The sequence below is a fragment of the Gekko japonicus genome, unplaced genomic scaffold, assembly GCF_001447785.1.
Source record: "Gekko japonicus isolate JY-2015 unplaced genomic scaffold, Gekko_japonicus_V1.1 scaffold780, whole genome shotgun sequence".
NCBI lineage: Eukaryota > Metazoa > Chordata > Lepidosauria > Squamata > Gekkonidae > Gekko > Gekko japonicus.
Window position 1 is genome coordinate 1,302,609 of NW_015168071.1, and position 19,256 is coordinate 1,321,864.

The following is a 19,256-nucleotide window of genomic DNA, read 5'->3' on the forward strand; positions in this document are numbered from 1 at the left end:
CTCTTTCCAGTACCCAAACCCCTTCTCTTGAAACACCAGTACTCATCTTACATTTTTAACTGACTGTTAAGGTCTCCAAAGGCAGTTTCTAACCACACCAGACCAGGGATCTTTCCACTCTTTAGCGCCAACTCCCTGTTTGACTGGGTAGGGAATTCTCCTCTCACTAGGAGATCTATCCCTTTCTTTGCCCCGAATGGGAGTCTTCATTCAACTTCCCAAACTTTCTTTCCAACTTTACCCCAGTACTCATCTGTGTAAAACTGCTCTCAGCTAAGGCTGAAATCAAACTCAACTCAGTCAAAGCAGAAATTTGACTGAGTCTTTCCTCAGTGTGCTGTCAAGTCTTTCTCTGCTCAGCTGATGCTAACCCATCAGATTGCTTGGAACAGCCTGTCACTCAAGGCTCTGTCTCTGTGACAAATTAACCCTTCACAGTCCTTTATATTGTTTGTACAGCACTTCAAAGTAACATCATGTTACTAAGTTTATAGAAGGTTATTATTTACTTTGTGTACAAGTGCGAATTAAGATTGCTGGGGAAAAGATCAACAACCTCAGATATGCAGACGATACCACTCTAATGGCAGAAAGTGAAGAGGACCTAAAGAGCCTCTTCCTCAGGGAAAAAGAGGAGAGCGCAAAAGTGGGCTTGAAGCTCAACATCAAAAAAACTAAGATCATGGCATCCGGCCCCATCACTCCTTGGCAAATAGAAGGGGAAGTCGTGGAAGTAGTGACAGACTTCACGTTCCTGGGATCCCAGATCACCGCAGACTGTGACTGCAGCCATGAAATTAAAAGACGCCTGCTCCTTGGGAGGAAAGCGATGGCGAACCTAAACAGCATGATAAAAAGTAGAGACATCACCCTGCCAACAAAAGTCCGCATGGTCAAAGCAATGGTATTCCCAGTAGTCATGTATGGCTGCGAGAGTTGGACTATAAGGAAGGCCGAGCGCCGAAGAATAGATTCTTTTGAACTATGGTGCTGGAGAAGACTCTTGAGAGTCCCTTGGACTGCAAGGAGATCAAATCGGTCAATCCTAAAAGAAATCAACCCTGACTGTTCCCTGGAAGGCCAGATAATGAAACAGAAGCTCAAATACTTTGGCCACCCAATGAGAAGGGAGCACTCACTGGAGAAGATCAAAGAAGACGGTGACGGCAAAGGATGAGATGGTTAGACAGTGTCATCAATGCAACGAACATGAAGTTGAGCAAACTTCAGAGGACGGCGGAAGACAGGAGGGCCTGGCGGGATCTGGTCCATGGGCTTGCGAAGAGTCGGACTCGACTGTGCGACTGAACGACAACAAAAATGCATAGGTGCTCATAGTGCTCGTTACAATTTGCCCAGTTCACAGAGACCAACAGAGCATCACCACAGGAAGCACTATGAATCTGCCTTGATTAGTTGCTGTCTATTTTGATTGGACTGAAACTTGATTTTAAATTTTTATCCTTTATCTTTTAATGTTAAATTTGTTAAATTTGTTTTGAAATCCTAATGTTTTATTGTTATTATGTTGGTGACTGAAGTGTTGTGACCCACCATGGGCCTGTGGGATATAAATCTAATAAATCAAATCAAATCAAAACCATCATTCTGAAGGCATCAATATAGTTTGAGAGAAGCCACTTCCCTTCATATTTTTGGCAATTTAGAGTTTGAAAAAATAATACAGGATTCAACTGTAGTTTTAGCAAGCAAAATACATTAGCTTGTAATGTGAATACTCATCAGGCTATATAACTAAATTTGAGCTATAACAAATTTTGACTGTTCACAGGTTGGTTCTTACATGGTTTGTTTTATGGAATTTACTAAAAAAATGGTCTTGATTCTTTCATCATCATTTTATATTTAATTTTGGTTGCACTGAGTTATGTGACCTGCGCCTATATTAGGAAACCTAGAAAGGAGAGATAACAACTTATCAGCTTCATTTTAATTGTGTAAACAAAGTAAAACATGCTGCTGAAATGACAACCACTTTTCACTATAGAAATATAGTTGCCATTTGCAAGGATCCTCCCCACCCTTCTAGCAACTACTGTGCTAGATTAAGTCCAAGAGTGTGATATATTTTTAGATGCTGATCCACTTTCAGATCCTTGTGGGATATATTAATCAGTCACAGATCTCAAGATTGCTGTATGTTTTGCTCTGTAGTGCAGCCACTTTTTGCTTGTGTTTTGAGTTGTACAGACTGCTTGGAGGCAAACAATAGATGTATTTATAGTGAACTAGCCTGTTACCTGTGCTTTGCTATGGTATTTAACTTCTAGAAATCCGGTTATAATACTGATGATGTAAAGTTTGAAATGTAACATTTGTTGTAGGAATTCTAATAGAGAAGATTGTAGTGTAAAAAATGAAGTGAGACATATGTACCTTTTTTCTCTACTGGAGGACCTCTCTGTAGACTGCTGGGGCGGGCTCCCTCATGGCTTTAAGCACCCTGCAACTGCTGCTGCACTGACAGACAACCACCTGTTGTAGAGGGGGGAGGGGGGAGGTCATCCTGCTGGGGTGGTGTCCCTGATGGATTAAAGTACCCTGGTCCTGCTCCTACACCTGACAGACACCCGCCTGTCTGGTGTTGGGGGGGATCATGTTTAAAGGCATCAGGGAGGCTGGTCCAGCAGCAGGGCTAAGGCAGTCCTTCTGAGCAAACCTCCCCGTTGGCTGTAAGCATCCTACCTCCTCTCCTACACCTGACAGGCAGCTGCCTGTCCAGTGTAGGAGGGGGAGGGGGGAGTATTAGAAGTCACTGTGGAGGCAGGGCTGGCAGGATCACTAAGGCATTACTGCTGGGGTGGGTTCCCTCATGGCTATAAGCACCCTGCAACTGCTGCTGCAACTGACAGACAACTGCCTGTCAGGTATAGGAGGGGGGAGCATGTTTGAAGCCATAGGGATGCTGGGCCAGCAACTTTGCTTCACCACACAGGCAGTTGGCCACTCCTGATTTCCTCAACTGTCATTAGCTCTCTGTAGTCCCCTGTAACTGTTTTTATTTTTTTACCTCAGAACACTGAGATCTGCAGCTGACTGATTAAAGAGTGGGGGATGCAAGGAGGCAGCATCCTGGCAGCCACATAGAAATCAATGGGGGGAGCACATTTTACCCCTTTTGGCCCACTTAGTGGTTGAATTTCTAAAAATCCCTTCTTAGTGAGCATCTATGTCATGGTAGGAGCACTCTCCCTGAATCTGGTTTTTCTAGGTCCACCGGTTTGGCCTGGGCATTGATTTTATGGTGAGGGGACTTTCTTTTATATAGATGGATGGATGGATGGATGGATGGATGGATGGATGGATGGATGGATGGATGGATAGATGGATAGATGGATAGATGGATAGATAGATGGATGAGGGTCTTGAAAATTAGTGGCCTTTGCTTGGTTCCGGTTCCACTACGGCGCTGTGACGGGCGGCTCTTGGGAGCTCCCGAGCTGCCCAATTTTCTTATGTTCTTTTTGTTGCCCCCCCGGGTTTCGTGTGGGCTTTGCTTGGCTTCTCAGAGGGAGACCAAGTGGCAGGAGACTTTTTCCAGTTCCCCCCATCTCTGGCGAGGATGGGGGTGAGACAGGCTTCGCCTCGAAGCGAGAGCATTTGAAGAGCAGAGACATGGTCGCCATGTTCCTGCGTAACAGCGACCAGTCGTTTTAAGATTTCTACTTTTGAATTATATTCGACACATCACAGTGAAGAGTTTATTCTACACAGACTTAAGTTGAAACTAAGAGGGATTGACTATTATAACCCCCGTGGATATTCCCCTTTTGAAGAAAAAAAACAACGGCCGCAAAAGATATTTGCGAACAGAGAGTGACGAAGATGGATGGGGGTAAGAGACAGTTACTATTACAATTTCTGCTGAAAGAATTGTTGTTTCTCAAGAGCTGGGTGCACAGCGTATTAAAAGAACATTAAAAAGCAATGACCATGGAAATACCCATGAATGTGTTTATTTAAAGTTCATATATGTTGAAATGTTGGAATGAAGAAATGGAGTTGCTGGATCTTAATGAAGAGAAAGACCAGGATATAAAAGTTTGTGACTTAACTGTAGAACAATTTCGGATTTGTGAAGATTTTGATAGAAGAAGTGGGGAAAGCATTTAAATTAGCCTGTGAGAATCTATTGAGGGGTCCCCAGACTCTGTCTCTGGAGGTGAAAGATAATAAAGACCAATCACAATCAACGCAGAGGCTGGATGAAGTACAGGGACTTAACCAGGAGAGAGAGTTACTTGTTACTCAGCCTCTGCTTACAGAGGATGAGACTCAGGAGGATAATATCTCTAACAGCTCTTTGGAGGAAAAAAAAAAGCTGGAACCAGGAGTGACAAAAAACCCGCTGATAAATCCTTCTCGGAGAAAAAAGAAGAAGCCAACAGGGGAAAAAAAATAAAGGAAAGAGTAAAAAAGTGCAAGGTTTTCAAAAGACTAAAGCTTGACTTAAGGGAATATGGAAAAGTCAATTTGGAAATTGAACCACAGGAATAGGAAATTGAACCACAGGAATAGGAAATTGAACCACAGGAATAGGAAATTGAACCACAGGAATAGGAAATTGAACCACAGGAATAGGAAATTGAACCACAGGAATAGGAAATTGAACCACAGGAATAGGAAATTGAACCACAGGAATAGGAAATTGAACCACAGGAATAGGAAATTGAACCACAGGAATAGGAAATTGAACCACAGGAATACAAGGATTCACGACATCTAGAAGAGAATGAAAAGAGGAAAGATGCTATGGAGGGATGGGGGAAGAAAAAGATACAAAAAGTTATGCCTAATGTGTAATTTGCTTGTTTGATATAAATGGCTGATGTAAAAAGGAAATGAAATGCGGTGTTATTGTAATGGGATGCATTTCACTAGTTGCATGCCAATAGGTTCTCCGCTGCTTGATACTCTAAAAATATTTGGGGGGGGGGGTTGGGGTTTTTTTTCTTTCTCTTGTACTGTTTAAGGTATGTATTCTACTTGTTTTGTTATAATGAATGAGTAAGTTAAATATTGCAGGTGATTGATATTTGAATATTTTAATTGAATATATAACCCCCCAAAAAAATTAGAATGAACTTTATTCATTGACCTATAAGTGAACTAAATAGAAAACTAGTTGGTGATTTCTGAACTAATTATATTGTCTTATGAATAGGAAGACTGAGGAGTAGTAGTAAAATATATATGGCAGTTTATAACTACTCGGATAGATGAATCTAGGAGGAACTTGAGCTACGTAATGTGAAATTTTAGTTGGTTAGTATTAGAATAGTGAGAATACATATTTTATTTTCACCAATTTATAACCAAGCTGGATGATTATTTTGATGTGTTGAGGAAATAGTTATAGTGTCTGTGTATGTCTATTGTGGTTTTTGTGTTGGGGTGGTGAGTGGTGTCTGTATAAAAATCCAATTAACATATTAAAAAAAATTAGTGGCCTTTGAATTGCTCTGCTTTTAAACATGTTGTTCTGAGAACAACTGTTTTTTAAAAACTTATGAATATTGGAACTACTGTAGAATATTACAGATTGGAATGATGACATAGCAGCCAGATACCTAAACCTTATTTAAATCGAGGTTTTGCTACTGTATCAAATCATGGAGACTTCAAGGGCTCAATGTTTGAGAAAGGAAGGAAATTTTGGAAGGTGGCATATAAATATATCACAAGTATGAGTAAATGAAGACCTACCTCAGTTTGTTCAAGAGGAGGTGCAGATGATAGATAGCTAAGAACTGGAATAGCAAACTGTATGCATTAAGGTATAGGGATAGAATGATCATGATCCCAAGCATTTCCATTCCTAAATATTTGTCATCTGTCTACTGAATAGATCAGCTCTCTTTGGTGCTACCATACTGAAATGTCAGGGTTGCAGAAGATTATTTGATACAAGCTAGGCATACAGGGGACTTACAGGGGAGGCAAATCACGGCCTCCACACTTCCTCCCAGCTCTTTCTTCCCCGCAATTCCATTTTTCACTCTATCTCTTAACAGGTTTTTCAGTGGACTCTATAACATTATACCTCTCTGAAGGTCTTCCCCTTCCCATAGGAATTTCCCAACCCTGTGACATAATATTTGACATGAGCAAAACAACAAAGGGAGTAGAGGAAAATAATGGTGAGGGTAAACAAATTATGCATTCACTTCAGTTACATGTTACTTAAATAAAAGTCTCTGTGTATTTCCTGCTGTTCAGGAAATTGTTCCTTTTTTTAGTCTCTTATGATGGATCCTTCTTTTTTATGACTTTATTTTTTCCTGTGGGCAAATGCTCTTCATCTACATTGAATTGTGGCTAATTGGGGTTTTATGTGCCCATCAAAGGAAAACTCCTAGAGTATAAAAATACACTCACCTTTTATGCTGTGATGAGAACCTACCTGTTTGGCATTCATTACTAGAGTTCTGAAAGTGCAAATTCTTTACAGGAATTAATTACCTGTAGGACAAAGGATGGGGTAGTGAATAATGTCTAAACATGCATTCTAAAGGTGGCATTTGATCCCAAGATATTAACCACCCTTCTTTTCTTCTCTCCCCCAAATGCCAATGATAGAAGAAACACATCTTCTTATGCAAATGTATGATAGGATCATTTGGTTTTGAATTATAATTTAACTTGTCATATGCCATTTTAATTTTTCATCATACATTAGTTTTGAAAAATATGGATATATTTTCTGGAATATTGCCCACACCTAATAGTGTGTGAAATTGTGATATTGACAGTAAGATGTATCTTCCGCTTTATCAGGCTATGGAGATTCATATGTATGCTATCTGTGATAGATGAAAGAAATTATTAGGCATGTGCATACTTGTATGGACCCTCATTCATTCCTACAAGATACATGAGATCTGTATGCAGCCTCTGCATTGATGTCATACCTGTATTTCATGAGAAATGTGGAATGTTATGGCCTGTATGAGAGTGGTACTATTTACACTAGGAAAAGATCCTTGTTATTGTACAATCCAACACCATTACGTTTCATGGAAATGAAAGGGAAACCACATTCAGAGAAGAAGAGATTGGATTTATACCCCTCCCTTCACTACCCAAAGGAGTCTCAGAGCGGCTTACAAACTCCTTTTCCTTCCCCTCCCCTGTGAGGTAGGTGGGGCTAAGAGAGCTCTGACAGAAACTGCTCTTTTTAAAGAAAGCTGTGCCAGAACTATGGCTTGCCCAAGGTCATCCAGCAGGTGCAAGTGGAGGAGTGGGAAATCAAACCCGGTTCTCCCAGATTAGAGTCCGTGCACTTAACCACTACACCAAACTGGCTCTCAGAGGCCGTAAACCTCTGAATACCAGTACCAGGAGGCAACATCAGTCCTCTTTGCCTTGTTGTTGGACCTCCAAAGGAATTGGTTGGCCACTGTATGAGACAGGATGCTGGACTAGATGGACCACTGGTCTGAACCAGCAGGGCTCTTCACATGTTCTTATGAAATAACCATGATTTATAAAGTAATGATTACTACTGAATGTGCTAACAGTGATAAGTACAAACTACAGAATCTTACCATAATTCTATATTATAGTGATATTTTAATGGGCTACACATGGTGGTGTAGCCAACCGTACTAATGCTTGAGTGTTCTTGATGATTAATATGAGCACCCAAGAGAGTTAATCATGATTAGTTTCTTCCAGAAACACAGTCTGTTCTCAAGACTGACTCTAAGGTCTTATTTAAGAAAAGGTCCAAACCACATTGTTTGGGGTTAAATGGATATTAAATATGTAATGAGAAGTAGAAGTTCTTTCAGTAGTGACAGATGGCAATGCAATCATTATTTCTTCAGATTTTGGTGGAAGGTACCGTTGGGGATGGCTTCACTGGAGACATTGGAATTGATGATTTGTCTTTTATGGATTGTACACTTTACTATGGTAAGTAGAAATGTATGTGCAGTCAAGCTGCTATTTGAAATCAACATGTGGATCCCATGCAACTGAGGTTTAGCTCCTTATTCAAGAAAATGAATTGGAGTTAATAGAATTTTCAGGTGCATATGCTCTAGAGGTGCAATGTGGTCTTATTGTGGCCACCCTCCTCTCTACCAGCCACACACTGGCTCTATGGAATCCAAGCCAGATAGTAATAGGAAGACCTGCAAGGTCTCTGGTGGAAAGCCAACCAATAGCAGAGGCTATTGCTATGGGAGCAGAAGAGATAAAGATGTACTGTTGTGGACCACAGAAAAATAGACTCACAGTGGTATCAGTCAAAGTTGTTTGAAGGAAATAGATAAAGGTATAATGCTGCATTGCCTCATGCCTCCTACCTGTACAAATATTCTGATATGCAGTCATTATGCTTAAAACATTTGCTGGTTCTGACAGAGGTCACCATAGAGAACCCTGAGATTGGTAAAAGCTTCAGTTTGCTTAACCTGAGAAGGAAGTATTGACATTAAGAATCACTAATACTAAATCCCCTTAAATTCTAGATTTCCAGTAAGAGGCTTGCTTGTCACTTTGTAAGAACTCTATAACTGTACATGGTTGACTTTATACAGTTAAAGGGGAAAGTGAATTAAATGCAAGGACAAGATAAATTAAGGATTATTCTGTAGTAGCAGAACAAAATTTAAATCCAGTAGTTAGAGACCAACAAAGTTTTCCAGAGTGTAAGCTATCATGAGTCAAAGCTCACTTTGTTGGGTACAAGTAAGAATGAATATCCATCAGTACTTATATCCTGGTCAGAAGGTAGGAGGGGTGTTACCAATAAGGGCCAGTTAGAATCCAGTTGCAGAGGTACAGAGTACAGGCTAACATGTCAACCTGCCTGAAATGAAAGATTATTTTGTCTCCTTGCTTCTGACTGACATGACTAATATGAATCATGGTGAATTCTCAATGTGTTAGGTAGACCAGCCATAGCAGTAATAGCATCCATGCTTTTCAGTGGCATGCAGAAGGACACAGATAGTAGATTCTTGTGTGGGAACTGCAGTGTTGAAGAGTACATCATCAGCTATTTTAGGATGCTTGGTATTGGAATCCCTGGAATATGATCATAATGTTTCCACAACATCAGTGATGGGTGGCTTTCCTACCAGTGGCAAAATTATTTCTGGCATCAGTAGGACCCAACCCCCTTCCCCAGCCATAATTGAAATACCTGTGTCCAGTTTAGAAAAACTTATTATAAATTTAGGAAGAGATATTTTATGCTCAGTTATCAGGCCCAGCAAGAATCTGTAGTGGAGAACCATATCTTGACCTAACTCTGGACATGTGTTTTAATGGTAGCATACCTTGATAGATTTGTAAGTTTTGTTACCGATAGACTTTTGTGTGTCATTGGTTGATGACTGTTATAAGATAAGGCAATTCATATTCATTCATAAGGATGTTACCTTTAAAATAGGAGATTTCTGCTCAGGCTCACTGAATTAGACAGAAGAATAGGGTGCATTTTAACAATTTTAACTAGCATAATAGTTTACATTTACAGTTACAATATGTATCTAATTTTAACTAATGTAATTAATGTAATGTAACCATCGGAACGTCTATTTGATTACTGTGGTTATGATTTTTCTGATATAAGATCATAATAAACTAACTGACTGACCTAACTCTATTTACTTTATATTATTTAACACATCAGTTTTTATTTGAAATATGATATGTTAGAGCTGGTAGGATTTCATAGAGGAGCAGTCATAGAGAGAGGGGGCATTTTAGTATGGGTTAGTGAAGTTTACTTTGCTGACAGACATGAGTGTATCAAAAGAGACAAGAAGTTAGTCAAAGAAAAAAGAAGCAAATGGAAATTGATCATATGGTCTCAGTGGGAAGTGACACATTAATACCATCTATGTATACCATGAAAATTAGACATTTACATTATGGTAAATTTCATATGGTCTGTGGGAAGTGACACACTAATACCATCTATGTATACCACGAAAATTAGACATTTACATTATGGTAAATTAGAAATCTAAAAACAAGGTCATTTATAGGGCAAACCTATACAGAGTTGCTCCATTCTAAGGCCGTTGACATGTATGGAGCTAAACTGGAATATCGCTACATAGGATTTCACTGTTAGATGTATAATAATCTAGGCTAATGTTATATATAATTCTCAAAGTAATATGTGTAATTATTTTGTTACTGATAAACAGCACTGAACTCCTAAAGCTTTAAAATATGACAGAATTGGTTGATATACAAGTACGTCTAGTAAGAAATAAAAATAAGTTTGCAAAGAGTCTGAATTACATAGTCTGAATTACATAGCGGGTTAAGGCTCCTGCTTCCGACCTTCAACGGGGCACCTCTGGTGCCAGCTTAGGAGGTTAGGAGTTTGGGAGTGCTCCTGGACCCCACCTTAACTATGGAGGCCCAGGTGGCGGCCACTGCCAGATCAACCTTTTATCATCTTCGGCTGATATGGCAGTTGGTTCCTTTCCTTGACCGCAATGATCTAGCTACAGACGGTCACCTTGAGGCTAGACTACTGTAATGCTCTCTACATGGGGCTGCCTCTGTCGCAAATCCGGAAGCTGCAGCTGGTGCAGAATGCTGCGGCCAGGCTGTTGGTGGGTGCCCCTAGGTGGGAGCTCACCCGACCTGTACTGAAAGCACTGCACTGGCTGCCTATAGCATACCGGATTCGCTTCAAAGTGCTGGTGCTTACCTTTAAAGCCCTACGTGGCCAGGGTCCGACATACCGTTCCGCAGGGCCTGTAAGATGGAGCTCTTCCGCCAGGCCTTCAAGTAGGAGCCGCCACTGCCACTACCACCACCACCACCATTCCATCATAGAGCGATACCGCCGGAGGGCTGGGTAACATCTATCCACGGCCCTAGCCCTCCCCCTCTGTTATGCACGACATTGGGAGCTTTATGCATGCATCGATGGAATTGAATATTTAACTGTTTTAGTTTTTATATACTATATGCACTTTTGTGCCTGTGTAAGCCGCCCTGAGCCCATTCGCGGGGAGGGCAGGGTATAAATATAACAACATTAATTAATTAATTAATTAATTAATTAAAATACCATTAAGAAGAATTCAGGTGGGTAGCCATGTTGGTCTTAAAGGTGCCACTGGACTCAAACTTTGTTCTTAGAATATCAGTTCCTTACGTATTAAAAACTAAAAAAAAATCTTGTATTTGACATAGAAAAATTACTACCTTTTCTCATATATGAGAAACAAGGGGGCATTTAAGAAACATACATGAGTTAATTGCAACTATTTCTTTTATAAGGAAATTTAATGGCTGATTCCACAACTCCATTGGGAACATCCATTCCTGTAACGCTGCCCATGAACAACTGTACAGAAGAGGAATTCATCTGCAGAGCCACTGGCCAGTGCATAAAGATAATTCAGAGGTGTGATTTCCAACCCGACTGTTCTGACAAATCTGATGAGTCATCTTGTGGTGAGCAAATTATTTGTTACTACTAGTTCAATTACATTGTTTTGATGTACACTTATAGAAAGGGGCATTACCAAGTCATGCCATTAGTCAGTCCAGTTGTCTCCTTGAAATATATTTTGCAATAACAGCTGCATAAAGAACATTCAAGAACATTTCTGAGTGATAGCTGGAGTGCCTCTTCCTGTACTATCTATCCCCCAGTTAAGATCCTCCTGATCAGTCCTGCTTTCTGTGCCCCTGCCTAGAACTGTGGACATAACCATATATCTCGCTATGGGAAAGGAACGGACAGTATATATTAGGAACAGACAGTACAGAACCACTATTATCAGAATTTGATTTCTCAGAGTGCTTAGTTTAAGGTAAAATTCTACCTTGTTGTTGTACTGTTGCTATTAATTTCAACATGGCTTCTACAACACAACTTCCTAGTGTATCATTCCTTTAGATAGATTTGTGAATTTAGCAGCAGAACTGTTGAACTCAGGGGGGAAAGGTTATGTGTAAACTTTCCCCGGTGGGGATGTGAAAGCAACTTAGGGGTGGCAACAAGTTTCACAGGAAAACACCACAAGAAGGAAAGGCCGCTCTTCCTCTGTGCCAGTCTTTTGCATCAAACCGTTTTCATCTATGAGAAATAATGCAGGAGGAATCATCATTGTAACTGCACATAATTTGTAGCTTCAGTGTAGATGTGGCCCTAAACAGTCTTGCTTGTTCTAGATCCTTAATAACCAAATGTTTTGGCTGTCACCCATACTAATTCTAATTAAATTATTTTATAAGCAACATTGGCCAGATAAGTGGCACAGTTTATTGAAGTTGCTTGAAAGCATATACTGAATGAACATTAATGGTGCGAAATAATCCCTGAAGCAGACTGTGATGGCGAGGATTTCTACATAAGAGAAAGTGATCAGGCATCATCCACACTTTAAAAGGCAGCTGAAGAAAAGCTCACGGTGTAGCATTGGCGCTCGGAAGCATTACGGATATTATCTTGTGGGAAATTAGGCAGATGTGTTGGTTATAGTTAACTGCCCCAGACAGTATATTCGTTTATTGCTGTTTTCTGTGCATTGGCAACACGTTTGTTTAGATTTACATGTTGATGCACTTTTGAAGTTGATTGCTTTCAGGAATAATATTAACTGTGGTTAGTCTGGGCAGTCAGCAGTGCAATCCTAAACAGAATTATACCTTTATGAGCCCACTAACTTTCCAAGCCCACTGACTGCACTGCAGGATTCAGCTCACAGACATTCACTCCTAGTTTGCCTTAACAAATGCTGCTTTATTTTCCTTCTGTTTGTAGCAAGAGAAGGCATGACCAGATAATGCCAGGATTAAACCTGAATTAAGCTATCATGTCTGCATTCCAACATCATGTGAAATCATTGTTAACAATAGCTGTGGTTAATAAATCGTCTTGAAGCAATAGCTTCATATCTCAAATTGAAGGACCCCAACTAACTACACTTGTCGTAGTTTAATTGAACCATGTGATGTCTGAGTGAACATGCCATGACTCTGTAAGCACTGGTGAGCATTAGGTTTAATATGTGGATGTTCAAATAATTCCCTAGCCCTGCCATAAGACCACAATGAAAATGGAAGATAATCCTCCCCACAAACCCATAAAAGATTGATATCCATGTTATTTATGTCCTCGTAATGGCTGGCTGTGTCTTCCGCTACTTCTGCTTGACTGCCTTGATCCAGATAATGATTTGTACTTCTGTTTTTCCCCACTCCCATTGCTTCTGTTTGTAAAGTTGGGGACAACCAGTAAGCAAGTCAAAAATAAAACTGTACCATACTGTGAAATAATAACTCCACAATGGAACAGCAGAAGATAGGCTTACTAGGTTCCATCTGGGGTGGGGGATCCTCTGCCCCTAGATTCTGTTTCCTGCAGCCAACTGGAGGGCGGGAGGGCAGGGTAAAAGTCTAATAAATAAATAAATAAATAAATAAATAAAATAAAAATATAGCCATTGGCAACAGTGTGATATCACTTTATTTTTTCTTTAGGAAACTTCTTTATGTCTCACTATAGAGTTGCTCAGGGCTTTTTTTGTAGAAAAAGCCCAGCAGGAACTCATGAGCATAATAGGCCACACCCAACAGCAGAAACTCATTAGCATATTAGGCCACACCCCATGCTTTCCTTTGGCTTGGCTGGATGCCCCACAGCTGCAGGGAGCCTAGGCAAGCCAGTCCTTGGACAGGCCCCCCCTGGCCTGCCCACCTCAGAGTTGCCGGGGGGGCGCTCTCCAGGCCTTTCCTCTGGAGCCATGCACAGAGAGATTTTGGCTGTAGTGGGCGTGGCCAACTCTGAAGCCAACCGGAACTCCGTTCCTGTGTGTTCCTGCCCAAAAATAGCCCTGGAGTTTCTGGCAATTCCTAGAGAGTCATGATATCCCTTCCAGGATGTCATACTGTTGTTGATAGTGCCCCTCATATTCCTATACCTTAGACTGCCACTAGTAACCAGGCCATGCCTGTACTTTTAAGAAATGAGTGCACTCTTAGTGGCCTTTCTGGGGATTGCTAGGTAACCACAACAATACTGCAAGCCTTCAAATTTTGGTTTCTTTGAGTAAAAGACTGGGGAGGAAGCAGGGCCCTCCCCAGGGCTATTTTGGCATCCAATTCCACCCTTGCTTCCTCCTGCCCTCAAGGGAGGAATCATTGGGGCCAGGCTGAGCAATGACCCCCAGGCAACTTGCTACTGTGCAATTTGTGCAACTATGATGGACTGCACTTAAAAACCAGGTTCCTAGTGCAGCAGAATCAGAAATATGGGAGGTGAAGGGTTGACACTTCACTGGAATGGAGACCGTGAGTGACAGGCTGCTCCTTGTCTCTGATCAGCCAGTGCCAGCTGAGAAAAACTATGTAATCAGCTGAGTGCTGAAGAGAGTTCAGTTCAGTTCATTCCATTCCAGAAATTCTGTCAGTTGGAAACAGTCTGAAGGCAGTCAGCTGGTTTCTGACAGAGTTTGGAGTCAGTGATTCTGACAGGAAAAGTTAGACAGGTTCACCTTAGAGTGAAGAAAAATATTTCTTTGCCTTAACTGTTATATTCCTATCCTAAGGAAAAATTACTTAACAGAATTTAGAGACTAAATGTCAGCCTAAACTGAGTACGCTTTACACAGACCTCGTGCGGGGAGGGCGGGGTATAAATGAAATAAAATAACTAAATAAATAAATAAATAAATAAAAAGACACCAAAACTGGGATGGTGATTTGGCAAGAGTGATTGGGTAGTGTGCTGAAACTCCCTTTCAAGCCAAAAGGAACAGGGTTATATCTTCTGTGGAGAAGAAAATTAATTTCTGCCGAGTTTTGCTGGGGTTTTGGCTTTGAGCAGGACCTGGGGTCTGATGTGGGGGGGGGGAATGGTTTTAGACAACTCAGGAGCAGTGTTCCCTCTAAGCTGAGTTAATGTGAGCTAGCCCACAGTTTTTTAGTCTCCAGCTCACACATTTTTATCTTAGCTCAGGAAGTATGGCTTGGGAATAAACTAATTTATGCAGTAGCCAAATTGCTTGCTCACAACTTTAATGTCAATAGCTCACAAAGTACAATTTTTGCTGACAAGACTCCACAGCTTAGAGGGAACATTGCTCAGGAGACAGAAATAAACCATATTTTCAAGAAAGGAGCAACTTAGGTGCTCAAAGAAAGACCAAGAAAACTGCACTGTCATAGGAAACTCTCTGAAGAAACATTGGCTGAGGTCAGACTGGCAGTTTGAAGCGTGAAGGAGTCGTGGCAAAAAAGACCCGGAACAACTTGTTCTGGGTATTCCCAGTCACACTGCACTGACTGATGCGGGAGCATACTGGGGAGGAGGCACAAGGGAGTGTTCACACTGTTGGACCGCCCTGGTGGAGGTGCGGCTGTAAGTGGCTTTTTCTCACTCTGGCGACGTGTGCCTATGCACATAGGCACACAATTATCAATGCAGCTTGTTCGCGTGGATTTTAGCATTTAAACTTCCAGGAAGTGGGATGGATGCGCTCTCCAAGGTTTGCTACCACTTTCACCTGGTATCTTTTAAACTCAGGAGGGAAGCGTTACAAGACGGGTTGAGTACGGCTGGGGAATGCCTGACACATGTGCCTGTGTGAACGGCCCCTTTAATCCGTTTGTGAATCGTTTCTGGCACATGCCCAGGAGTCATTTCCTGCAGGAGCACACAGGAGCAGAGCTCCCGCAGTAAAGAGCCCAGGGGGCGGGCACATGCAACAAGCAGCCCTCAGTCAGAGCAAAAAGCAGCCAGGTAAATTGCAGAGCCCCCCCCTTCGCCCCCCGGCCCAAAACAGTCCAATGGCACCTTTAAGACCAAGTTTTATTCAGGTACAAGCTCTCCCTCTTCTGCGAGGACAGATCTGCACCCCCCCCCAATAGCTAGCAATCCAAACCAGTCCAGTAGAGCCTGAGTGGTGGGTGTTGCCTTCTGACACACTTCTGGTGATGTCAGGGTGTGTGGCATATGCTAATGAGTTATGCTAATGAGCTCCTGCACCTCTTTTTCTACTAAATGACGCCCGCACGTGCCTATATCGGGGCAAACTGCCAGTCTGAACTCAGCCATTGTTGCTGTAACTAATATACTAAGTCAAACATATCTCACTATTAAGAGCCTAGAATATATGCAAGAAAGCTTCAAGATCACTATTTTGCCTGTTAAAAGAAGTTTACTTTAAAATACCAACAAGTTTTACCTCAGTTTTTCCAACCTCTGACTAACCTATTCATCCCCTGCCTGTTAAATAAACTTAAAATTTCAGTTTGAATGTTATTCCATCCCAAGTAACATTTCAAAGGGTAAAACAAAAAGGCTCCTGTTTTCCCCATCAAGTTCCTGGGCTACGCTAAAGCCAAATTATTTTCTGTGTGACAGGTTGGGACAAACAGACTGTCGAAAACACAAATATTAATATGGTGCTTGGGGCTGCTCAGTCACAACAATGAACAAAACTCCCCTGACACAGTGGGGGAGTGACAGGGGTCCATCATAATAACTCACCCAGGTGTGGCAGTTGTGACTAGGATTCAATGCCTGCGTGGCCTGGTCTCAGTGACATCCTCCTCACCAACTTGCATGACATGGCCGAGCCAGGCAGTAACTATTATACATCACCTGAATGACTTGCTACTGCACAACTTTTGCAACTTGGCTGGACTTTTCCCAGGGAGATGTTCCAGTGGGAGAGAAGTAGGGCAAGCTGAGAGACTGTGGTGTAGTGGTTAGCATGTCAAACTAGGATCTGGGAGACCTAGACTCAAATCCCTATTCTTCCTTGGAATCTTGCTGAGCGACCTTGGGCCAGTCACACTCTCTCACAGCATAATCTAACTCACAAGACTGTTGTGAGGATAAAACAGAGGAGGGGAGAATGATGTAAGCTGCTTTGTGTCCCCAGTTGGGAGAAAGGTGGGTTATAAAATGAAGTAAATAATAAAGATGAATATTGTAAGGGCAGACAAAAGAAAAGTTGGTAGCTGAGCTAGAAGGAGAGAAGTAAGCAAGGAAAATGAGGACATGGAGGCTCCCAGGAGGAGAGAAAGAGCAAACAGCATGCAGAAGGGGATGCAGGGCAACATGAAGCGACTCCTGCAAGTTCTTGAGGCTTCCCTGCTTCTAAGAATATATTGACCAAAGTGCTCATGACCAACAACTGTTGCCTGATTTCTGTATAGGTTAACATGGTGTCAATATGCTTTTCTGTTCTTTAAATAGCTTCAGAGGTTTGTGACTTTGATAATCGAAACTCGTGTGAATGGTATCAACCTACAGCCAGAGTGCCAACCATATCTGCAGGCCATATTGCTAATATATTCCAGTGGGGCCTTGGTAAAGGGGCAACCATTCATCCAGGAGAAGAGAATCACAGACCATTGGTTGATCATTCAATGTGAGTAAATTGTCAAAAGTGTATGCTTTCTTTTCGTCTGTACATAATCAGTCACCTGTGACATTGTTTTTAACAGGGAATGTGGACATATTTTGGTTTCTTCAACTGAAGTTGTTAACTAATCCATTGTAAACATGACATAGTGGTGTCTATTCAGTATGCTTTAAATGTTTTAGTTGGATTCAAACAGGAATCTGGTGAAAAGGCATAAATAGAATAAATTGGTAGTATATGCGGATTACTTTTTTAGGTTTGCAGAAAAATCTGAAATCTAAAATAAATACACTGGGGAACTTAAAAAAAACACAAATGACAAAAGGAGTGCTTGTAGCTTTAAGAAACAGATTCCCTCAGTGGATGTTTATTTTATTTTATTGGTAGGCAACAACAACTGGCTTGGTTTCTATCAAGAAAAAGAGAGGAGGAGGGCCTTTTCCAGGGATATTTTGGCCTTTGAAGGAGAACTCATTGGGGTCAGGCCCAGCAGTAGCCACCTAGTGACTTGATAGGATACAACTTGCATGGCTTATCTAGGCCTGGTCACTTCCTACTGTTGAACAGCAACCCTGACATGAATGCAAATCTGGTGTAGTGGTTACAGTTTCAGACTAGGACCTCAAATTCTCATTCTGCTTGAGGAAAGGCAGTCACTGGTGCCTGACCAGGCCAACCCCCATGTGAGGTGAGTCCGACACTGGAGCCCAGCCCTGCCTAGCCCTGTGCAAGATGGTAGCACTCTGGCCTAGCTCTGTGCAAAGTGAGGCAGATGAGTGGTGTCTGGCCCAGCTGAGTCCCACGCTAGAAGAGGCAGATGGCAGCACCATCCAAGCCTGGCACAAGGCAAGCAAGGCAGGTGGTGCCCAACCCAGCTCAGCCCTGTATGAGGCTCACCCCATATGATGCAAGGCAAGGCAGAAGGCAGAGCCTGACCAAGCCCACCTGGCCCAGCTGAGCCCCACATAAAGTGAGGCAAGGCAGAGGGTGGCACCTGGCCCTGCTGAGCCCCAAACAAGGTGAGACAAAGGGCATCACTGAGCCACACATGAAACAAGGGTCCCGGTCACACAGAAGATTTTGGCCCAGGAGAGGGACCGATTGGGGGCGCAGCAAATGGGTGCAATCTCACCGCAACATCTGGGAAGTGGCGCGCACCCGTCCCCGATCCGTCCCTAAACCCAGAAAAGCCACTGCAAAAAAGAACCTCCTACAGAGGAGGACTTACCTGAAGCACCACAGCAAGTGTGGCCGTGAGATCGCCACCACACCTGTCGTCCGGAGCAATCCAGGAGCAATCCAAACTGCGCACGCATACACATGCACAGTTCAACAGCCTCGCTCTCCCTTCAGTAGCTTCCCCCCCCCCCCAGCATCTGATCTTGCTGGGGAGGAACTGCGCAGCAGCTCAGGGGATCTATGTGATCCCGCCGCCGCATGTTTCTTTTGGTGTGGCTTTAAAAAGCCGCACTTTGGTCGTACTTCCCCCCCCCCCGTGTGGCAGGGGCCAAGGTGAAACAAAGCCTGACACCCACATGAGACAATACAGACAGAGGCAGTTAGCTCAGCTGAGCCTCATACAAGGTGAGGTAGAGGGCAGCACCCAGCCTGGCTGAGCCTCGCACAAGGCAAGGGAGAAACTGGTGCCCTGCACAGCCAAGCCCCACACAGATGGTGAGGCAGATGGTTGTGCCCAGCCTGGCTGATCCCCAGGCAAGGGCCATAGTTTTCCTTGGTAGAGTGTGCCAAGGTAGAAAAGGGCAGAAAACTGAAGATGGGGAGGAAATAAAGGTAGGTCAGTTGGCAGATGTGAAGAAGAAATGTAGGCAGGAAAGGAGGAGAGGCTATGGGGGCTTTCAAGGAAGGGAA

At 42.5% G+C, this 19,256-nt stretch overlaps 1 protein-coding gene across 1 annotated transcript in view; it reads left to right on the plus strand.

The window, feature by feature from the left end:
• MALRD1 (MAM and LDL receptor class A domain containing 1) overlaps positions 1-19,256 on the plus strand; it is a gene marked incomplete at its 3' end in the record, with an annotated part of 156,338 nt that overhangs the window by 109,198 nt on the left and 27,884 nt on the right. The window contains exons 19-21 of the mRNA XM_015414606.1: positions 7,851-7,938; positions 11,284-11,460; positions 17,219-17,393. Of these exons, the coding sequence (XP_015270092.1) occupies positions 7,851-7,938; positions 11,284-11,460; positions 17,219-17,393 (440 nt within the window). The remainder of the gene's footprint in view (positions 1-7,850; positions 7,939-11,283; positions 11,461-17,218; positions 17,394-19,256) is intronic.